At 39.3% G+C, this 19448-nt stretch overlaps 1 protein-coding gene across 2 annotated transcripts in view; it reads left to right on the top strand.

Annotated features, from left to right (window-relative positions):
- The window catches only part of PUS10 (pseudouridine synthase 10), a 31232-nt gene that overhangs the window by 9555 nt on the left and 2229 nt on the right, over positions 1–19448 (top strand). The window contains exons 4-15 of one of the 2 annotated variants that reach the window (XM_050894537.1): positions 703–737; positions 3220–3331; positions 5051–5112; positions 7706–7751; positions 9632–9696; positions 10779–10864; positions 14441–14566; positions 16316–16372; positions 17312–17388; positions 17481–17536; positions 17662–17779; positions 18986–19128. In XM_050894537.1, the coding sequence (XP_050750494.1) occupies positions 703–737; positions 3220–3331; positions 5051–5112; positions 7706–7751; positions 9632–9696; positions 10779–10864; positions 14441–14566; positions 16316–16372; positions 17312–17388; positions 17481–17536; positions 17662–17779; positions 18986–19128 (983 nt within the window). The remainder of the gene's footprint in view (positions 1–702; positions 738–3219; positions 3332–5050; positions 5113–7705; positions 7752–9631; positions 9697–10778; positions 10865–14440; positions 14567–16315; positions 16373–17311; positions 17389–17480; positions 17537–17661; positions 17780–18985; positions 19129–19448) is intronic. The other variant, XM_050894538.1, reaches the window with a different exon arrangement.

The following is a 19448-nucleotide window of genomic DNA, read 5'->3' as shown; positions in this document are numbered from 1 at the left end:
CTTCCGGCCATTCCTACGTATGCTGTGTGATAAATAATTGTTAGTGAACTCGAGCGTTTGTACTAAAAGCTCCCTCTGATTTCTAGAATTATTTCTTCTGTTCCTCAGCTTTCTCATATTCAGCCTGTCTCCTAAACTGAGTGGTGTGCTTTAAATAAGGGGGCAATCCTCAGGCAGAGGGTTTGTGATTACCATAAGACCAAGTACCTCTTTTATTTCATGGTTTTTATAACGAATGATAACTGAATTTGATTTTTTTTTTTTAAATGTATATGTCAAATCAGTTTTCATATACCGTCCATTTAGACACCTTTCCCCCCACCCTCCCCCCATTTCTCTGTATGCTAGATAACTGCTAGTTGCACTTGACTTAGGCTGTCAGAGTCTTTTTCTAGTTATAGCATTAATAGCGAGTTTCTAAGTGTGTTTAATGCAGCGTGATCTTTTTTTTAAAGCCAGATAGGATTTGAGGTGAATTGCAAAGGGATGTCTTACAAATAAAAACAAACACCAATTCTATCTTTCCACTTCTAAAGCAAAAGCTACATTAAAATCCTAATACTACCTTTTTGTCCTGAGTTTTTAAAAAATTTTTCCTTCTGCTAACAGTCTCTCAAATTGTTGGGAGTTTTGAGCCTTAATTTCACTTGCCTTTTTTTTTTCCCCCCTCTCTTCTTCCTGGGCATGGCTGGTGACCTATAGCGTGCTGCTTGGCTGCTGGTAAAACAGGAAATGGGGTGAGTAATTTCTTTTGGCAACCCTCGTACCACTTCTATTAGAGAGTTCTCCAGATTTAGAGAAAGCAGAGATAGTCTTACTATAACTTTTTTCTGGCATAGTAGAAATGAGAAACCACTTAATGCAGTGGACCTGCTGAGACATGTATGTTAAGAGAAAATTTTAACCAAGCAATTAATGCTATATTTTCGAGGTCAAGACAGTTGCTTTCATATAAAGGTACTTCTGCTAACAGTTGTGGAATATGTAGACTCACTTCCTATGTCCTTGGCCAAGATTTTAACTTACTTTGTACATTCAAAACTAATCATAAGGAAATTCAGAATTGGGATGTGCTGTCATTTTATTTGTTTTTTTTAATTTATTTTTTATTGTCCGTAGCTTTTGCTGTCTGTCTGAAAAGAACTCTTTTATATAGACACCATTTGTCTATATAAATGTTGAGCAGGCAAGAAGTTGATTTTATAGTCTTGTCCAGTTGTCTAGTTTACTTGATGCTTGCAAAGGATAAGATGGCAGCTGTGTTTTGTGTGGGGTTTGTTTTTTTTTTTTAACCTGGTTTGACCTTAATTGGCGTTTCTTACCTCTTTTGCCTCATAGTGTGATTATAGCTAGCACGTGGCGTTTCAACTTGGAGTGCAGGCTGTCTGTCCAACTGTACAGCTTTGAGTTAACTTAATGGTCCTGAGAGGTGCCATGATGCCATCTGAGAGCCAGAATCTTCTTGTACATGGAAGACATAATGAAACACACACCTCTTCATTTTGCCACTGTATCAAGTTTAGCTTACATTAATAGTGACTGAAAATTGTTAGTCAGATAATGGTGAAAAGTCAGTAGTGTAGTGAGAAAGATATTAGTGCAGCGGGTGCAAGTTAGTTTTGACTCTTCTTTTTTATACCTCAGTGTTTTGAAATCAATTTAAACGCTTGATTCTTTGTCTACTCCAGGACACTCTGACTCCTGGCCAAATGAGAACATATTAGAGCCATTTTGAACGGATGAATTGTCTTTGTGGGCAAGAGGAAAGAAATCCACTTGTCTCAAAGTTAGTTGGGGATACTGAACTAGTCTTTGGTGGAAGCCATCTTGGCTGGAAGTACCGTTTCAAGATATTCATGGAAAGCTAGACTAAAAGATGATGACTCACTTCCTACTTTGAGACTAATTTAAAAGCAATTGTTTCATTAAATTGCTTGAGAGAGGATGAGGCCCTGTAGGGCAAATATTGCCCGCATAGCCTAGCATTGGTGCCATTTGTATAGGAGGACATGCGCTTTGCTCTGTAAGTTCCCAGACAAGTGGTTTGAAATCATATGCTGGCATCCTTACAGGCATCTGCTCCTTTTAACTTCTCTCTCCATAGGCAATGACAGAGGAGTCAAGGCCTGGTCTTGTACCTACAGAGGTAGTTGAACCTGTCCCAGCAAGGTCAACTGAGATTGTCACCTGGGCTTTTCCTTTTAGGATTTTGTGCCCACTGCAGTTCATGCCCTCCTTTAATGAAGGACTAGGTTGCCCTTTTAACAATACAAATAAGTCTAACAAGATTTAAAAAAAAAAGAAACCAAAACCAAAGGATTTTTGTGCATCTCTCTTTCTCAGCTCTTCTCCAGGTAGTCTCTGGAAAGACTTTTGCAACTTTTGATCTACCGTGAAGCTATGGCATGAGTTTCCTCGGTGCATGTTCTTTTACACAGGAAGAAAAAGAATCTATATTTAAATGTTAGTGAAAAAACCACTGGCAAATAGAAACAGGGTAAAACAAGATATTACTTGGGGTGGAAGCTGGACGGGAGGCTCCTTAGCAAGCAGCAGAGGTGCTGCCCTGCAGGATCCAGATACTTAGTTTACTTAAGCTGAACTAGATGTTGATTTACTATCAGAAGGATCTTGCCTTCATCTGCATGTATCTTCTGTCTTTCTTGTGTTAACATAAGTGCTTATGTCACCACCAGGAGATCTGATCATCTCACTGATTTGGCTGAAAAACAAAACTTTTTTTGGTGGATTAGGTTTGCTTTAAATGGGACCAATGGACTGGTATTACTTACCATGCTGTGTAGTGTCAGCATGCAAGTCCTGGCAGGAATGCACGGGCAGAGGCAGGGAGGAGGCAACATAGTCCTACCTGTGCTTGAGCTGACTGTAGCTCAAGTAGCTGCACCTTTAGCTACTCCCTGCCAAACTCTTATGTGTTTATTGGGAAGCATCTTACTTGGAATCCTGGTCTGGTCTTAATGTTTCCTCAACACTTTGTTTGTTAATTCAATACAAAGATTCAGTGTGGTTTTAGGAGGTCTTGGAACAGCCTTTCATTCTTTCATGCCATGATCTGTATGCTTAGTGCTTTTGTCCTTTTTTATTTGTGCATTGCTTGTTTACCTGGCACTAGTTACTTAAGTTTGTCTTGAAATATTATATGTCGTGTATCTGTCTTTGACAGACCTCTGTGCAAGTTATTATTTCTTTGTGATTCAGAAATCTGGGCCTTTCCTTGGCAAAGGATGACATTGTTCAGCTGAAAGAAGCTTATAAGTGGATTATTCATCCCCAGTTGTCAGAAGAGTTGGGTGTTCCTGCTGATGGAAAGGTGTTGTATAAATAAGAAAACACTTTTTTTCTCTCTTTTTTTTTTTTTCTTTTTTTCATATGTGTTTGTGTGTGTGTATATATACTTATACACTTATATATATGAGGGGAAAAAAATAAAAATATATACTTTTTTCCCCTCATTAACAGATAAACAAGTTGCACTGCTCTTATATTCACTGTAGGGGGAAGCAGGGGGGATGTTCTTTTAACCAGAGATCTCCAAGTCTCAATACTGAGGGGTCCAGTCTTCATTTTTGTACACGTAGATCATTGCATCTTCTGAAACCATCGTAGTCTTTTGCTAAATCTCTTGCTCTTGGGCTGCCATCCTCCTTTTATCAATGAGACTTTTTCGGTTTTGTCATTTTCCAGGATCTCTGTTTTCCAGAGGCTAAGGAATGCTCACACATTCCTTCTTTGCTCTCCTATTACTGCCAACACTGTTAACTGCTCTGTGAGATAAATTGTTCAGGTTGTTAGCATGTTAAATTCTATGGATAAAATATATTTCTGAAACATACTGAAAGAGGAAAGACTGGTCCTTGTTCACTTCAATGAATGCTAGAGAGAGGCATGTTGGAACCTGCAATACCTGCAGGCAATAGAAATGTTTTTTCAGACCCTGTTTTCAACTTTCAGATTCTGACTAACATTCTTAAAATGTTTCTGAAATGCATTGACTGAACATGACATTCAGATGTTGCCAGACAAATTCAGAAACACCATCATCTTGAACTTAAAATTTCTGCAAACATGGCTAAAATTCCTGCTGAGGACAAGGCAGCCTGCAGTTTTTACTTGTCGTCAGCCATAGGACTGACCCCAGGACTAGACTCACTTAGTCTTGACGTTGATTTGTCAGCTTCCATAATAATTACAGATTGTCTTTTCCCGGGAGTGCTAATTGAAAGCATGCCTTTTGTCTTAGTGAAGAAAGAAACGCTCAGTTACCCTGAAGATGATCCAAGAAGAAACAAACTTCTTACGTACCAAGTTAGCAAAAGCTCTACAACACTTAGGCACTGAGCCACTCCAGACATCATTGTAGCATAAAAGTTACTTGTCTAGTGCTCTTTATCTACAAGGCACTTGAATATTAGCCAATCTTTTCAATAGCCCTCTTGAGGTATTCTGGTATCTGAATAACAGAAGTAATGAGTGTTGTTTGCCCAAGGCCAAAGAGGGAATTGGGGGTAGAATTGAGATTACACCAGAGTTTCTGGTCTAGCTGTCAATCCACTAGGACATGTTGCCTTTCTTTGCCCCAAGGCCATCCAGTCATTGCAAATGAAGCCCCTGACAAAATTTTACAGTGGTGACTACTACGGGGTTTTTATCTTTATTCCACGCTATGCACTGCTCTCCCAGAAGGTTTGTGAAGTTTAGTGACCGTAATAGGCTTTGAGCATACGCTGTCTCTGACTCAGTTCCCCCTGTGCAAAATGGGACTGGTATCTATGATGTGTAGGTCACTCATGTTTTTGAAGTGCTCTCAGATAATCTTTGGTTACTTCAGAAATGCAAATGTTATTATGGCACACATTTTAATGTCTCTAGATGATGTTGTAGAATAAATGGGTTACCTTCTCTTTTGTCTACCTCTTTACTGTTTTCCTAATACTACACTAAGGATGCTTGAGAATATCCTCCCTGTTTGTTTAAAAAAACTATTACCACCTTCTTCTTTTTTTTTTTTTTTTTTTTTTTTTAAATTTAGAGTTTGTTTGAAGTTAGCGTGGTCTTTGCTCACCCAGAAACAGACGAGGAGTGCCATTTCCTGTAAGTTTTTATATAAATAACAAAAGATCTTTATCTAAATATTGTGCAACATTGTTGGTTTGGATTTGCTACAGATGAGAATATGCAGCGTTTATAAACTAGAATGGGGCCTGCATCTAAACTTCCTCATATTCAGATGGACTTGAAGAGCTTAAAGTTACACTGTGTCTGGTTACTTCTGTGCTTTAAAGCCAATAAACAAAATCGTCCAGAATTTTGATTTGAACTGGAAGGAGAACATTCAGATAAGTTGTTCAATTTCAGCCCTTTTCAAAGTCATTACCCTCTTCAGTATAGCTGTATCATTTTAAAAAATAAATTCAAACCACGTAGTTGCAGGTGGAGGAATCTTTTGAGGTCATGCCTAGGTTTTCCTGCTCTTATAGCAGACATGGATGGGAGGGAAGGCTTGGAAGTGAGTTAATCCAGCTTCGCTGGTTGATTAAAACAAACAGAAGTTCCCTGGCCACTACACATATTTTTTGGCCTGGCTCAGTAGGGCATCTGCTATACACAAAGAAGCAAAATATTTCTGTGAATTTAGCTGCCATTTAATCTGATTTCTCAAAATTTAGCTGTAGTATATTCTGGATAATTAGGTTCACTCTTTCTGTTTGCTGATGCTTCCTGGAAAACTTAAGTTTCACTCCGTTTCATCACTTGTGCTCCTACTGCAAGTTGAATCTTAGCATGGAAGGAGGCTTGGCATAGACTTCTCTGTTGCATAGTGAATTCATCTCTTGAGACTAGAGATTTCCTTTGCAGCCTTTATGTATTTCTCTGATTTTACCCTTTCTGGCAATTTGTGATCTTTGTTTGAATGCCTAATCTGCCACCTTCTTGGTTTTCAGCAACTGCATCTTTCATTTGTTTTGGGGTGGGGGATGAGGAAATGCATGCTTGGTGACAGACCAGGTATTAGGAAGAATTGATTATCAGTGTTTGCTGAACATCTTTCCTTTCCAGCTTCTTCAAGACTGGGCAAAAGAGGGAGAAAGTAGTAGGGCCAAACTACAATTCTAAATAATGGTACCTGCAATCCTGTAAAAACTCAAGTGTTTCTGGATCCTGCACCCTTTTGTTCTTATTTATTTAATTTTACTTGATCAGTTCTTGTTTTCTGTAGTGCTCTTCTTTCCTCTGAAACCTCTCAGCTCTTACTTTCAGCTCATCCTTCCATCCTTTTTGTGACACTTCAGAAATATTGATGTCGAGCATGTTATGGTGCCAATGTTAGCGCTCCAAGCGGAATAATTGTAGAGGTGAAAGCTGTAAAGAAGTTCCATTCCACATTCCAACTACTCAGGTTTATTCCATGTGACCTGACAATATCCCTTTATTTGCCTTCTCTTTGTAGCATACCTAAACAGCAATTAAGGTTTTAGACATTTTTCTGAAGTAACAGCGTATTACCTAATTTAATTACATAGTAGTTTCTCAGGCGTCAAGGCATTCTGCATATGTGAATGGCTGGCTCTGGGCATATTTTGAGGCAATGGTTTGGTTTCGATGTAAATATGGTAAATATGGCAATTGTCACAGCTTTAGTAATGACAGTCATGTTTTTTGTGGAAGCAAAGTAGGACCTTGTCTCAACCTGGAGAAGTCCTCCAGGTATGCTTTTGGGTGGGATTTCCAAGTATGGCATCTGCAATTTCTCATCTCTCAAGCTGTTCTTACACAATTATGTGTAGGAAGGTGTGCTAAAATGACCCTTGGTTTGACATGGAAGATTGAATTGGCTCTTGCTAGCTTATATTTGGAGATTTATGTTTAAAGGTAAGGTGATATCGAAATTTGGGAAGAGGGAATTTGTGATGCTTTGTGTCACAAACTGGCCAGGCAAGTTGCTTGTATAGAAACAGCAAGAGGGCAGACCTGCTTCTTTATAGTCTAAAGTAGTTACAGAGGCGTTGAAAAGCACCAGCAAGAAATGATAAATTGTGTTGTAGGCTAGAAATCACCTCTCACTGCATACATAGAAATCCACTAATAGGAACAGCAACTTCCTCTACAGTACTCAGAAAAAGTGTTTCACTGACTTGGCTTTCACTTTCGTGAAACAACCAATAGTTTCCTCTTGAAGAGGCAAAGCACAAATGCTATTGAACACCTGGGGTTACTTTTTCTGTAGTAAACTGAATTTTCCTATCCAGAAGCAGCAAGTTGAATCTCTAGTTTGTAGTGTGCATTGTGTAAGAACAGCAAGTACAGATTTTTGAGATGTCAGCAAACCTTGCACAGAACTTAAACATTAATCCTGACCTTTATTGAGAAGGATTGGAAAGGACTGAAAGCTAAACTTCTTGTGTGCTTTTCCATCCCATCTCAAAGCTGAGACACAGTTGTGTTGGTCAGAGCAAAAGAGGATTACGCAGCTTTGTCCATGATTTCTCTCCAGATCAAGCAATGCACACCTTCCGCCATTTGCGGCTTAGGATAAAGCTAATTTTAAAATCTGCTCTGTGCTAAGCTGTGGAAGTGAGATACTGGACGTATTGGTACAAAGACCACGTACGTGCTATGCTTATAAGTCTGTCTGTCTATTTATTTTTCTGTAAGAGTAGCAGCTAATTTCCATTTCTGTATTTAGCGCCACAGCCTGTCCAGACTGTTTCAAACCAGCGAAGAACAAACAGGTAGGATCTCATCATTGTTGTATTTCTTTTCTGACATTCAGAATTTCATAGCAGGAGCTACAACGAAGAACTTATCTGGGTATTTGGTCAGTGTTTAATGTCTGGTTTTCCTTCATCAAAAATCTCTCTAGTTTTCAATTGTCTGAAAATGAAGTTGTCTTCTTTAGTCATTAACGTTGCTCTGCTTAGGAAAACTAAGACCTTGGTGCTTTTCTTTAGGTCGTTCATTTTCCAGACTGTCTAAAGGCCATAATTTTAGGAATGTTCTCTGTCAATACCTCCCTTAAGATCTAGGAATTTGATTGTCATGCATTAAAAGTAGCATAAAAGGTGATCCTCAAGCTCTCTGTGGGTGAAACAGTTCAGTTAAGTCACATTGTGAAGATGAGACTCTGCAGCCAAAAGAGAAATGATCACACTGCAGTTTTCGTGTCCTCTGATCTGAATGAAAGACACAATACATGCAGGATGGTTTTATCCCGTCTACCTCTGGAGGAGGGGAGGAAAGAAAAGGGACCTTACCACTTGTTGCAGACCCTGAGCATGCACACAATCATCGATGGAAAAGAGGACATGTAAGAATAAAAAAACAGTTGGAGAGAAACTGATATAAGTAGGCCAGTTGGTGTGATCAGAGGGAGAACGAGTAACTTCTATCAGAAGCCTATGCAAGGCCTTTTATTCTTTCTGGTGAAGAGTCTACCGACATTTGGCAGAGGCAGTCTGACCCAGGAATTCTGCCTACTCTACTCCACCTGACCAATAAATGCAAGTCTTTTTTTAGAAGGATTGTATTGTTATAACTCGCTGCTTGCTGCATTGCTTTCCTTTAAAAGGGGGGAAATCCCACATAAGGAGCTAAACCAGCAGGGCCTAGCTGTTAAAACCACACAGGCAACAAGATGTAGGGGAATCTAAAGGAAAAAATACCGACTCTGAAGAGCTGTCAGAGGTTCATCCTTATAAAGAAGCTGTGCTTGAAGCTAGCTTCAAGGGCTGTGTTAATCAGAGAAGTAGTATAAAAACTGGGTTCTGAGTGAAAATTTCTGTGTCATCTGCTGTAGATAGTTATTTAAACCTGCTGCTAGTTTAAGGGTTTTCTAGTTCATCTGTTCTACGAGGAAGGGAAGTGCTATTATCTCTAATTTATGCTTAGAAGGAGAAAGAACAGCTTTCCTCAAGGCATCCAGGAACTCTGTGTTAGAGCGAAGACTTGAATTGGCCTAAACAGTGACCCAGTATTTTTCAGGTTTTTTTCCAAATCCCCAATCCAGCTTGCAAAAAAGACATCATTAAATTGGAAATTCAGCAGATGGCCATCAAGACAGTCAGGGGGCTGCAGCACATGCCCGAGGAGGAGAGGCTGAGGAACCTGGACTTCTTCAGCTTGGAAAAGAGAAGGCTTTTGGGAGGACCCAACTGAATCTCCCCCTAGTACCAACAGATTATTGAGAACAGGGAGCCAGGCTGTTCATCACAGTGCATAATGGAAGGAGGAGAGACAGCGGAAATAAGTTGAAATGAGAGGTTTGGAGTAGATAAAAGAAAAAATCTTAGTTCTACAACTAAATAACTGTGATGTTCCAATCTGTCAGCTGTATTAGTTGTATTGCTTTCATGTTGTGAGTAAAGTTACTTGAATAGATTTTGGCAAAATTACCTGTTACTCTTTGTTGCCCTATTAAAGTTAGGGTTAAGATCGCAGTGAGTTCTTGCTGATAGAGAGTTGCTTTTAGGTATAAGAAAACACAAAACACAAGTGAAAAAACTGTATTGTGAGAAGCGTACGGTGTGTATGTTTCAGGGTTTTTTTCTTCCTTAGGCATATCCTTTCTTAGCTTCTTTTAGTTCTTGACTCATTTTTTTATTTCACTGTGCAGTCTGTTTTCACTAGAATGGCAGTTATAAAAGCCCTAGAGAAGATAAAAGAAGAGGATTTTCTCAAGTAAGTATATACTGAAACTAGTTCTTAGTATTGTGCTTTTGTATAGAATTAGGATGGAGAGGAAAATATTAGGTGGGTAAGTAGTGGTAAGATGTCTATAATAGAACTTTTAATTGTTTAAATTCTGCTAGTTTACTGGTTAAAATGTGTGGTGTTTTCTGTTCTTCTGGTAATAGAATGTCATTCCAGATCTTTTAATTAAGGAGTAATCTTAAAATGCTTGAGTTAAGCCACAGAGGATGGAAAACTGGACATGACACACATGATGGTCTTTTTTCCATTAGTAGAAGTGCTTTGTTGGTTGATTATCTCGGGAGCAGCACAGGGGAGAAACCATGGGTCAGAGAGCTGCAGTTCTGCTCTGTGCTTTCGGCAGTACGTCACTGCAGATCTCTGGGCTGGCAGGGGATTTAGAACGGTTAGAAGTGAAAACAGTTTGTTGTAGTATTGCCAGTCATTTACATTCAAAAATCTTTATGTACATCCCCAAAACCACAGAAGAGATTTAGAAATCGTAGAACTTCCTTCTGTATTTTGAACCTTAGAGTTTGTAAGGCAAAATTCTCTTTACAAGAAAGACTTTTTCCCGTATTTCCAAAATATTAGGAGTTGAGTTTTAAGAAAACACCAAGTGCTGTAATATGGTAAAAATCACAAGCAGTGGGAAGACATCAATAGACACGTTCTCTGTAGTTCACTGTGCTTAATTGCACTAAGTCTTTGCAGCTCTTTTCTTTAATTCCCAGCAAAGATTTAGTCATAGGTCCTGAAGATAGTTTTCATGCAGTATTTAGTTTCATTATTGCTATAGCTATAGTATGGTACACCTTACTAGCACACTTTGGAGTGTTATACTTTGATATGTTTGATGACAGATTGACAAAAGTATTTGCAATGAGGTTTTCTTGATTTGCTTAATGTTTATCCATTTCTTGGTGTTCCAGCTTTTAATGTGAATGCTGAGTTTATGCTGTAGCTGTGTTTTGTGTAACTGAAGTCGTCGTCTTTCATGCCATTATTGCTATGGTAATGCTCCATCATGTTCTGGTATTACTAGTATGTTTTAATCTTTTTTTATACAGGCATTTTCCATGTCCCCCAAGTTCACCAAAGAACCTCTGTGTGGCTCTGGAAATTCAGTGCAATAATGGTGCAGTTTTTGTGGCTGGTAAAGTGATCCATTTATTTGCTGCTCTGTTGTCTTAAACATAACTTCTGGCCACGAGACCCAGAAGATTCTTGCTATTAGTTGATTCCTGTAATTAAGTATAAGGAGCAAAGAAACAAATCTAGCTCTGTCCAAGAGCGGACTTGTTTGAAAGGGGAAGAAATTATACTTGCCTTTGCTGAAGACATGATTTTGTCAAAAGTTAGAAATTACAGATCAACACGCTAAAATCAAAACTATTTGCCTGCTCTTACATTGTGAATTTAAACTTGGAGATAGTGTGTGGTGGAATATCATAGAAGAGGAGTGGGAGCTGCAGACAGTGGTATCAGGGTTCCCATGGTAGGAGCTGCAGGAGGGGAACATGTCACTTTGGCTGCTCCCAGTGTGCACACACCTCCCTTCTGGATATTTAGGAAGATCCTGCTTTTCCTTGCTGTTGTTTTCCTTTTGCTTTGAGAGATGGAAGAGTTTTCTCTTCTAGAGACAACACAGGGTGATGTGAAGATTTAAAACAACTTTCTTTGTGCCCCTGCTCATTAAGGGGGCTTATCCAGAAGCAGTTTATGAAACGAAGAATTTTGCCCTGTTGTCAAAGCTTGCTCTCTCCTTCGGAAAACCTTTATCCCTGCAAATCTCGCAGTTGTCCTGTGTCCCCTCATAATGAGCAAGTAGTTTGGGAAAGGCACTTCCCCACTAAATAAGCTCCTGGCAGTGCTGTTAGCTTGCTTGGATTTTTATTCGGATTTGGAGGTTTTCACTATCTGGATTTATCTGCATAGTATTCCATCCAAAACTGCCAATCTTAATGGGATTAATAAAGGTTAAATTTTGGAAAGCTTAGCTCTTTCCAGTTCCCCCCTCCAAACCAAGACAGCATCTGAAATAATTGGGTGAGACAGGTAATGCAACACACGTGGTGTCCCTGAGTTGAGATGATTCAACTTTCTTATCGCCTACCTGCAAGAGTATCTACTCTTCCCCCAGTCCTGTGTATAAATGTCCTGGTTTTGGCTGGGACAGAGTTAACTCTCTTCTTAGTAGCTGGTACAGTGCTGTGTTTTGGATTTAGTGTGAGAATGATGTTGATAACACTCTGATATTTTAGTTGTTGCTAAGTAGCGCTTATCTTAAGCCAAGGACTTTTCAGTTTCCCATGCTCTGCCAGCAAGCAGGTGTGCAAGAAGCTGGGAGGGAGCAGAGCCGGGGCAGCTGACCTGAACTAGCCAAAGGGGTATTCCATACCATGGAATGTCATGCCCAGTGGTTAGCTCAGTTGATTAGAGCGTGGTGCTAATAACGTAAAAAGGGCGTGGGTTCGAGCCCCAAATTTCCAGTATATAAAACTGGGGGGAGTTGGCCGGGCAGCGTGGATCGTGGCTCGGGAACTAACTGGGCATCGGTCAGCGGGTGGTGAGCAGTTGCATTGTGCATCACTGTTTTTTTTCTCCCCCCCCCCCCCCCTTCTTTGTTATATTCCTTTTCATTACTATTATTATTATTATATTTCATTATTACTATTTTTAGTATTATATTTTACTTTAGTTATTAAACTGTTCTTATCTCAACCCACGAGTTTTACTTTTTTTCTTTCCTCCTCCTCACCCCACTGGGAGGGGGAAGGGGGAAGTGGCTGCGTGGTGCTGAGTTGCTGACTGGGGTTAAACCACGACAATAAACAACCACTTATTTAAATATATGCAAACAGATTATTTAAAAAAAAAAACAACCCTGCAATTTAAATCCAGCATACTTGTTTAAAGGGATGGTACAAATCCTGAATAAAGGAGAACATAAAACGAAAAGAAAAAATGCAAAAGTGAATGTTCTCACAGCAGGCTAGTTGATGTTCTATACGTACCTGTTTCTTATTTTTAATTCCTGATCAGACAGTTAGGTGTACATTTTCATGAATCCAAGATATCCAGTGTCTTTTAGCCTTTTCCAAACACACTGTTTTATTTTAAGTTGCTTTGTCGGATGGTTTTATCAGAATTCATCGGTATGGAGAGAAAGACAGAGCGTTAGCTTTCTGCATGTGATTTAATACTGGTTTTGTGATTTATAGTTTATAGCTTGCTCCAACAAAAAAAAAAAACCAAAACTAGGCAGGATGTTGTCTTTAATTTTTGAAGAATTAAATCCAGAATAGAATTTATTGAGTACAGTGCAGTTATTTTGCTATTATTAAATGAGATGGGATCTTAATTTGTAAGCACAGTTTCAGAGTGGGTATTGCCCTCCTGACCTTCTCTTTGGTGTTCAGTGATCACTTCCCTGCCCCCCCCCCCTTTTTTTTTAAGGGTTCAGGAGAAGCTGTCAAACCGAGAAACACCTTGTTTTTTTTTAACCCACTCTTGTTCAGATCAAAAGCTAAAATTATTAGAATGGGGAGTTGAGAGAAAAAAAGAATAAAATTATTTTCCTTTTTCCATTTTATGGAAAGAGAATTTAGCAGTGTGAAGCTGCCTCCTGAATGATTAGTCACAGTACTTTCATTATTTGCCCCAGTGACCCGGTATTAGTCAGTTTCCCCATTTGTTTGTGTGGGTTTTTCTGCAGATCAAAATGCAAGAAGGAAACATTGTTAGAAATAGGAAAATATGATACTGAAAACCAAAAAAATCGAGACGAGAGAGGCACGGTATAATATGCATAGCTACTTTGAACTCCTTTTTTTGTTTTCTATATGCAAGGTTTCACATTGAAACTTGTTTGTGCAGGGGGGTTACTCATTGTTCTTTATGAACGAGTTCCTTGTTTTGTGCATATTTTCACTTCTTATAAAACCTATCAATAAGAAAGGTGATCTTGGTCATCCGTGTCAGGCTTGTTCTTTGGTTATAGCAGTCCTCGTGTCACGGGAGATGGCATGCTAGTGTGACATAACACGAGACTATGACTGGAATCAGTCAGAGGATGGCAATCTCTTTACATGGCAACTTTTCAAGGTTCTTGAAATCCGTACTAGTTTATTATTGAGACATTTTGCTCGCATGGTTTTCCTTGTAATGAGCCAAAGCATTTCAGTTTGGGTTTCTTTTGTTAAACATTCAGACAATGGCAGAACTTGGATTGAAACCTGAACTACTTGAGACAGGAGGGCGTGGGAACTTATGTACTTGGGACACGTATGCATTGGTGGACAGGCGTATGTATAGCACTGCTTTGGTGTATGGGAGGCTGGCTCAAGACCATGCTGCGATTACAAAAAAAATTTTTTTCCATTCAGAATTAAGTTGACTCAGACTAGGCACTTGAACCTCTGGGTTCTATTCCCGGTTGTGTCAGGCTATATACAGTTTTGTTTCTATGGTTATACCTGAAGGTATGACTGCAGCAATAGGCTCTCCAAGCCTACCTTTAAGCTGGCCATCTTGGATACTGAAACTCTCGTAGGTGCAGCAGCATGCGTTTCATACCGTTGCTGTAATGCTCTTGCCATAAAACAAGTTTAAGCCTGTAAATTTATTTCCACAAGGCTCCGATGATAGTTAAATGTGTTGTGCTGTGCAGTACTGGAGCTTTTCTCCATTGCTTTAGAATGATTACAGGTAACATAGTTGTTTTTTACAGGAAGATACAACAAATATTCAAGGAATTTACCTCAGACTCCCTGGATTATTGATGGGGAGCGGAAGCTGGAGTCTTCAGTGGAAGAACTGATTTCGGAGCACCTAATGGCAGAATTCAAAGCAGATAGTAAGTATCTAGGAGATCTTTTACCATATATATTTTTCATCGTTACTAGAATATTTTTTCTTAGTAGCTACTCAATACAGGAGTGTAATGGAAAAAAACTATGTTTCTTTATCCCTCTCTTGTCCTTCCAAGTCAAAGCTTGTAAACTTTTTTTAGCTATGATCTGTGAGTAATTAGATGACCACTTTGTTTTATGCAGTGTCTTTTATCTTACTAAAATATCTCCTCAGTTGATCTGATGATGATGCAAATATTATGGTTTTATGTGGTAGTATTTTTGCTTAGCCATACTTCTTAACGGTTGGTAATTCATAACATGACTTGTAACGAGAAGGTTTTTGCCATCAGCGTTCCATAATATCTGCCTAGCCTTCGACCTCTTCATGTTTCTTACCTTGATTGATTTATTTTCTTCAGTGCATAAAGTTCTACAAGCTAAATGCTTATCCAGGGATTATCCACATGAGATAATCACTGCCCATCATTTGACATCTACTGGACATGGAATTAGAGACATAGAAGGCCCAAGGAAAAATTGCATTAAATATTAGTTTGGAAAAAACAGCTACTTTTGCCTTCTCTCCTCCCAGTAGATATGTTAGTCTGAACACTAGGAAACTCCTCAAACCGTGTCTTTAGGCCAGGTACTATGTAACACCTGATTTCAGCTTGCAGAATTACCACAGGTGGCTACCAGAAGTACATGTGCAGTGATGTTGAGAAGAGATATAAATGAACAGAAAGACCATTGCCAGTAGGTCAAGGGAGGTGATCCTTGCCTTTTACTCAGCACTGGGGAGACACATCTGGAGTACTGGGTCCAGTTCTGGGCTCCCCAGTACAAGAAAGACGTGGACATACCGAAGCGAGTTCAGCAAAGGGCTGTGAAGGTGATTAAGGGTCTGGAGCGTTCCCAACTAAGAAAATTCTGGTAGTGTGACCAAAATACACCTTCATGACCATGAAAGAATTTTCTCACGGTTATGTAGTTGCCATAATATGACCATAGAAATGAGAGATAATAAAACCCGAGGAAATCTTTATGCGCTCTGTGTGTTCCCTATGGAGGAAAAAAATTTGAAACCATCAGTTTTTCAGAGACCCTTTGGAATAGAGCTGCAAAGTTACCTCTAGTGCAGGGTTTGGTCCCCCGTTCCTCCTTCAGGCAAAGCTTAAAGGTGGAAGGGGTACGATGAAAGAAACTAAATACCCAACAGTACATTTTTGTAGCTTGAAAGATGAAAAAAACCAAATACACAGAGGTTATTTTTCAGTTTGGACTTGAATTTTCTTCCTCTTTTGTCAAGATGTGTGAGACTAGCAGAAATTTCTCTGATATCTTTGGAAACCATTGGGCATATTCAGGATAAAAAGTGGTGTTTTGGAGGAAGACAGCTCAGTTTGATTTTATTCATAAACTTGAATTATCTGGATAAGAAATGAAAAAAATTAATAAGCGGAATTCCTTTAGGATGGTACTGCTTTTTTTCGGACATTTTCAGGGTTGTAGCAGTCTCATTCAGGCCAAGGAACTAGGAGTGCTCTTCCAGAAACTTGTGAATCTGATGCAATAAACAATAACTATCCCAGATTTGTTCAAATACAGTGCAGGCTTCATTTTATAAAGATAGCTCTTTGAAGTAGCGTTGCAAACAAGTTTAGAAGGCTAATCTTTCACCTTTTAAAAGCTGCAGAGAGTATTAAAAATGTAAAATAAAATCTCACATGCCTTGTTCAAATCTGTTATAGGCTTTAATTTTTCTTCCTCTGGAAGAGAAGATGTGGATGTAAGAACACTAGGCAATGGTAAGGCTTGGAACGTCCCTTGTGAAACACAGAAACAAACGAAATGGTTAACCAAAGCTACCGTAATCGATCTTGCTGAATGCAAAGTGCATAAGTGTGTGACTAGGCATGCTTTGAAATTTTATCTCAGAAACATTTTAGTGATATTTATGTATTTATTCCCAAAGACTGAACAGTTTCATAAAACCAACGGAAAGAGGAGCCCTTTTTCAGTGTCCTTGGCTGCACAGATGCATGGAAATGCACAGCTTGTTAGGAGTATTTTATTTTATTCACTTCCTATTTTTAAGCCATTTATGTCAGACTGATTCCTATCTTGTTTTCTGTTGGGTCCTTCTCCTTTGCCTCACTGTCACTGGGGAGCGGGGAAGCCTTATTTTCTTTTTGAACTTGGGTCCTTTATAAAGGTCAGTTGCTTTCCAATATGCTGAAGCTACTATAGCCAAAGGAGGAGGGGAAAGAAAAAGTAAAAATGAACAACGATGTGTTTCAGTTGCTGTCTGATTTGTAGCGTAGTTCTTGGCATTGCTTATACTGGGGATCATCCCTGGCCCTGAGCGCAGAGAGTGCAGCTATTGCAACAGATGTTTAGCTGAGGGAGCGGGATTTAACATCGTCTTGCACCTGGGCATTGCTGTAGGTGACAGAAAATAAGCTAATTAACTTTTTTTCTTATTTTATTTTTTAATTAGCACAGACTTGTACAAGATGTCTTCTGGGAAGTCGTAATTTGCACTTATTGCTGATACTGGGGTTTAGTAGCCAAAAAAAGTCCCTTGTTTCTTTCCTTCCGTCTGACGCTACATCCCTAAACCCGCAAGTCCTATCCCTGTTTGCATAACAGCAGACAAGCTTCACACCTTCCAACCTTACTGCATAAATTCAAACGTTAATTTAGAACAACATGTTTTTATGTTTTATGACTGTGCATGTTGCCAGGAAGGCCCTTTGCAATTGAGCTTGTGAATCCTCGTAGAATACATTTTACTGCTGAGGAAATGAAGGGACTTCAGCAGGTAAATCATTTGCACCTCATGGAACTCATAAAGCATGTGTTTCTTCTCTAACTGAGCAGTTTTGCTAACTGATTCTTTTTTAAATATCACAGACAATTAATAACTCTTCAGACAAAATACAGGTTCGAGATTTACAGCTTGTCACCAGGTCAGTATTTATCATCGCTGGCAAGGGATTTCAAAGTGATGCTTTGGGAGTTTTGCAAGCGTTCTTGCTCACAGCGTTATATAATTATGCTTATGTTATGTGAGTAATTAATTTCTTTTGTTTAGAGAGGCAATTGGTCGTATGAAGGAAGGTGAAGAGGAAAAGACAAAGACCTATAGTGCCTTAATATGGACAGACAAAGCAATACAGAAAGAAGATATTGCATTTCTAGATGATATCAAGGTAGCTGTAGCTCTTTTTGCTAATTTATGTAGTACCTGTCCTGGTGCCCTAGGGGAGAGTTTATATACATGCAGCCACGGACATATCTCTTTCTCTGTGGCTTGTTTTGTTTTGTTTTGTTTTTTTGATCAGGGTTCCTCTTGTTGGAGGGACTTTGATACATCCCTTCCCCCTCGTCACCCTTCCTTACTTCACCATTGTCATGCTAGCAATATAGCTGGCTGGCTGTTAGCCAAGACAACAACTTATTGTATAACGTCAACCTTTCAGTAGACCAAATAATAAAAAGGAGTGAATGGGAGAGGAGGAAATCTGGCACCCGCGCCCCTTTCTTTACCTTAGATAGTTTTTTGCGTAAGTGAAAGGAGCAGAGAAGGTCTTTTGTTCTGCAGGCTCTAAAGCCATTCTTCCACAGCTGCAGCAAGGAGGAGTTTGAAGTGTCTATGGCAAATAATGCAAAGAGGCCTTACGAAGTGCTCGATGTAACAAGCACGCTGTGTTAACGAGAACTTTCTCCAAATGTTGGCGAGGGAGGTGCTGCTGATGGAGAAGCGTGTTCAGTTTTTGTTGTGTTGCACTATTTTCTATGGGCCTTGGCCATGAAGTCATTCTCAAAGCGAGGGCTTGAGCCATTACAGTTCAGGGAGACAACGGTCGTGAAGGGTTTTTTTTTTAGCATGCCCACTCACTTCCTGAAAAGTTGCCTTTCAAACTGCTGCATCTCATTTGGGAAAGGGGGTGGGGAATGAACTTTTTAAAAGACTGTTACGAGATCTAATCTCCTTTGGGTTTTTTTTTCCCTCACTTTTATTTCTAGGGGCTTGGCTGTAGTTTAGACAAAGCATGTTGTGGGTGGGTAAATTTTTTTTTTTTTTTTTTCCCCTGATTGCCCTGAGGCTTTCTGTGAGCTTCTAAATCCTGGAGTCATTCCAGCAAAGGACTACGGAGATTTCAAGGTTATTCCTCTGTATTTGTGATTCCATTAGTTTGTGTTCATATGAGGCCTTCTCATTTAGCCTTTGAGATGGCTGTCCTTTTTTCCTTTGATAAACATGGAAAAAATTAGTCTTGCCTCAAGAAGATTACTCAACTACCATAATACAATATAAAAAAGATGTGGTTGGTTAACAGTACATATGACTCCTACAATCTGTGCAGTATGTTGCACATTTCCTTCCTCATTTATTTTGTTACCTCTTGTAACAGGAATTAAAACTTGACCAGAAGACACCTCTCCGGGTTCTTCACAGGCGGCCTCTAGCTGTAAGATGTCGGATCATTCACACCATGAAATCTGAGTACATAGACGAGCATCATTTTCGCCTGCATCTGAAGACTCAAGCAGGAACGTATCCTTAGATGCCGTTACACAATGCCTTTACGAAACAGCTTGCTGATTAGAGTAATTCGGGTAATGAGAAGTTTCCTGCTTTTATCACTGGGGTGTTTCTAAATCCCTGCTCTTCTGCAGTCATATGTTGCTGCATAATGTTTGCTTTTATGTCAGAATTTCACATTCAGGCTTTCATTCAAAAATGCTACCTGTGTGTGTGTGTGTTTTTGTGATGACCACTCTGATAGTTTTAAAGTATGTGATAGCTATAAAAACGTACTGGTTAAAGATACACTTAAGCTGTTTGTAATTTAACTGAAAACTTTTCACCTTAGC

Source organism: Gymnogyps californianus, chromosome 3 (genome assembly GCF_018139145.2).
Source record: "Gymnogyps californianus isolate 813 chromosome 3, ASM1813914v2, whole genome shotgun sequence".
Taxonomy (NCBI): Eukaryota; Metazoa; Chordata; class Aves; order Accipitriformes; family Cathartidae; genus Gymnogyps; species Gymnogyps californianus.
This window is presented reverse-complemented; position numbering and strand designations above follow the sequence as displayed.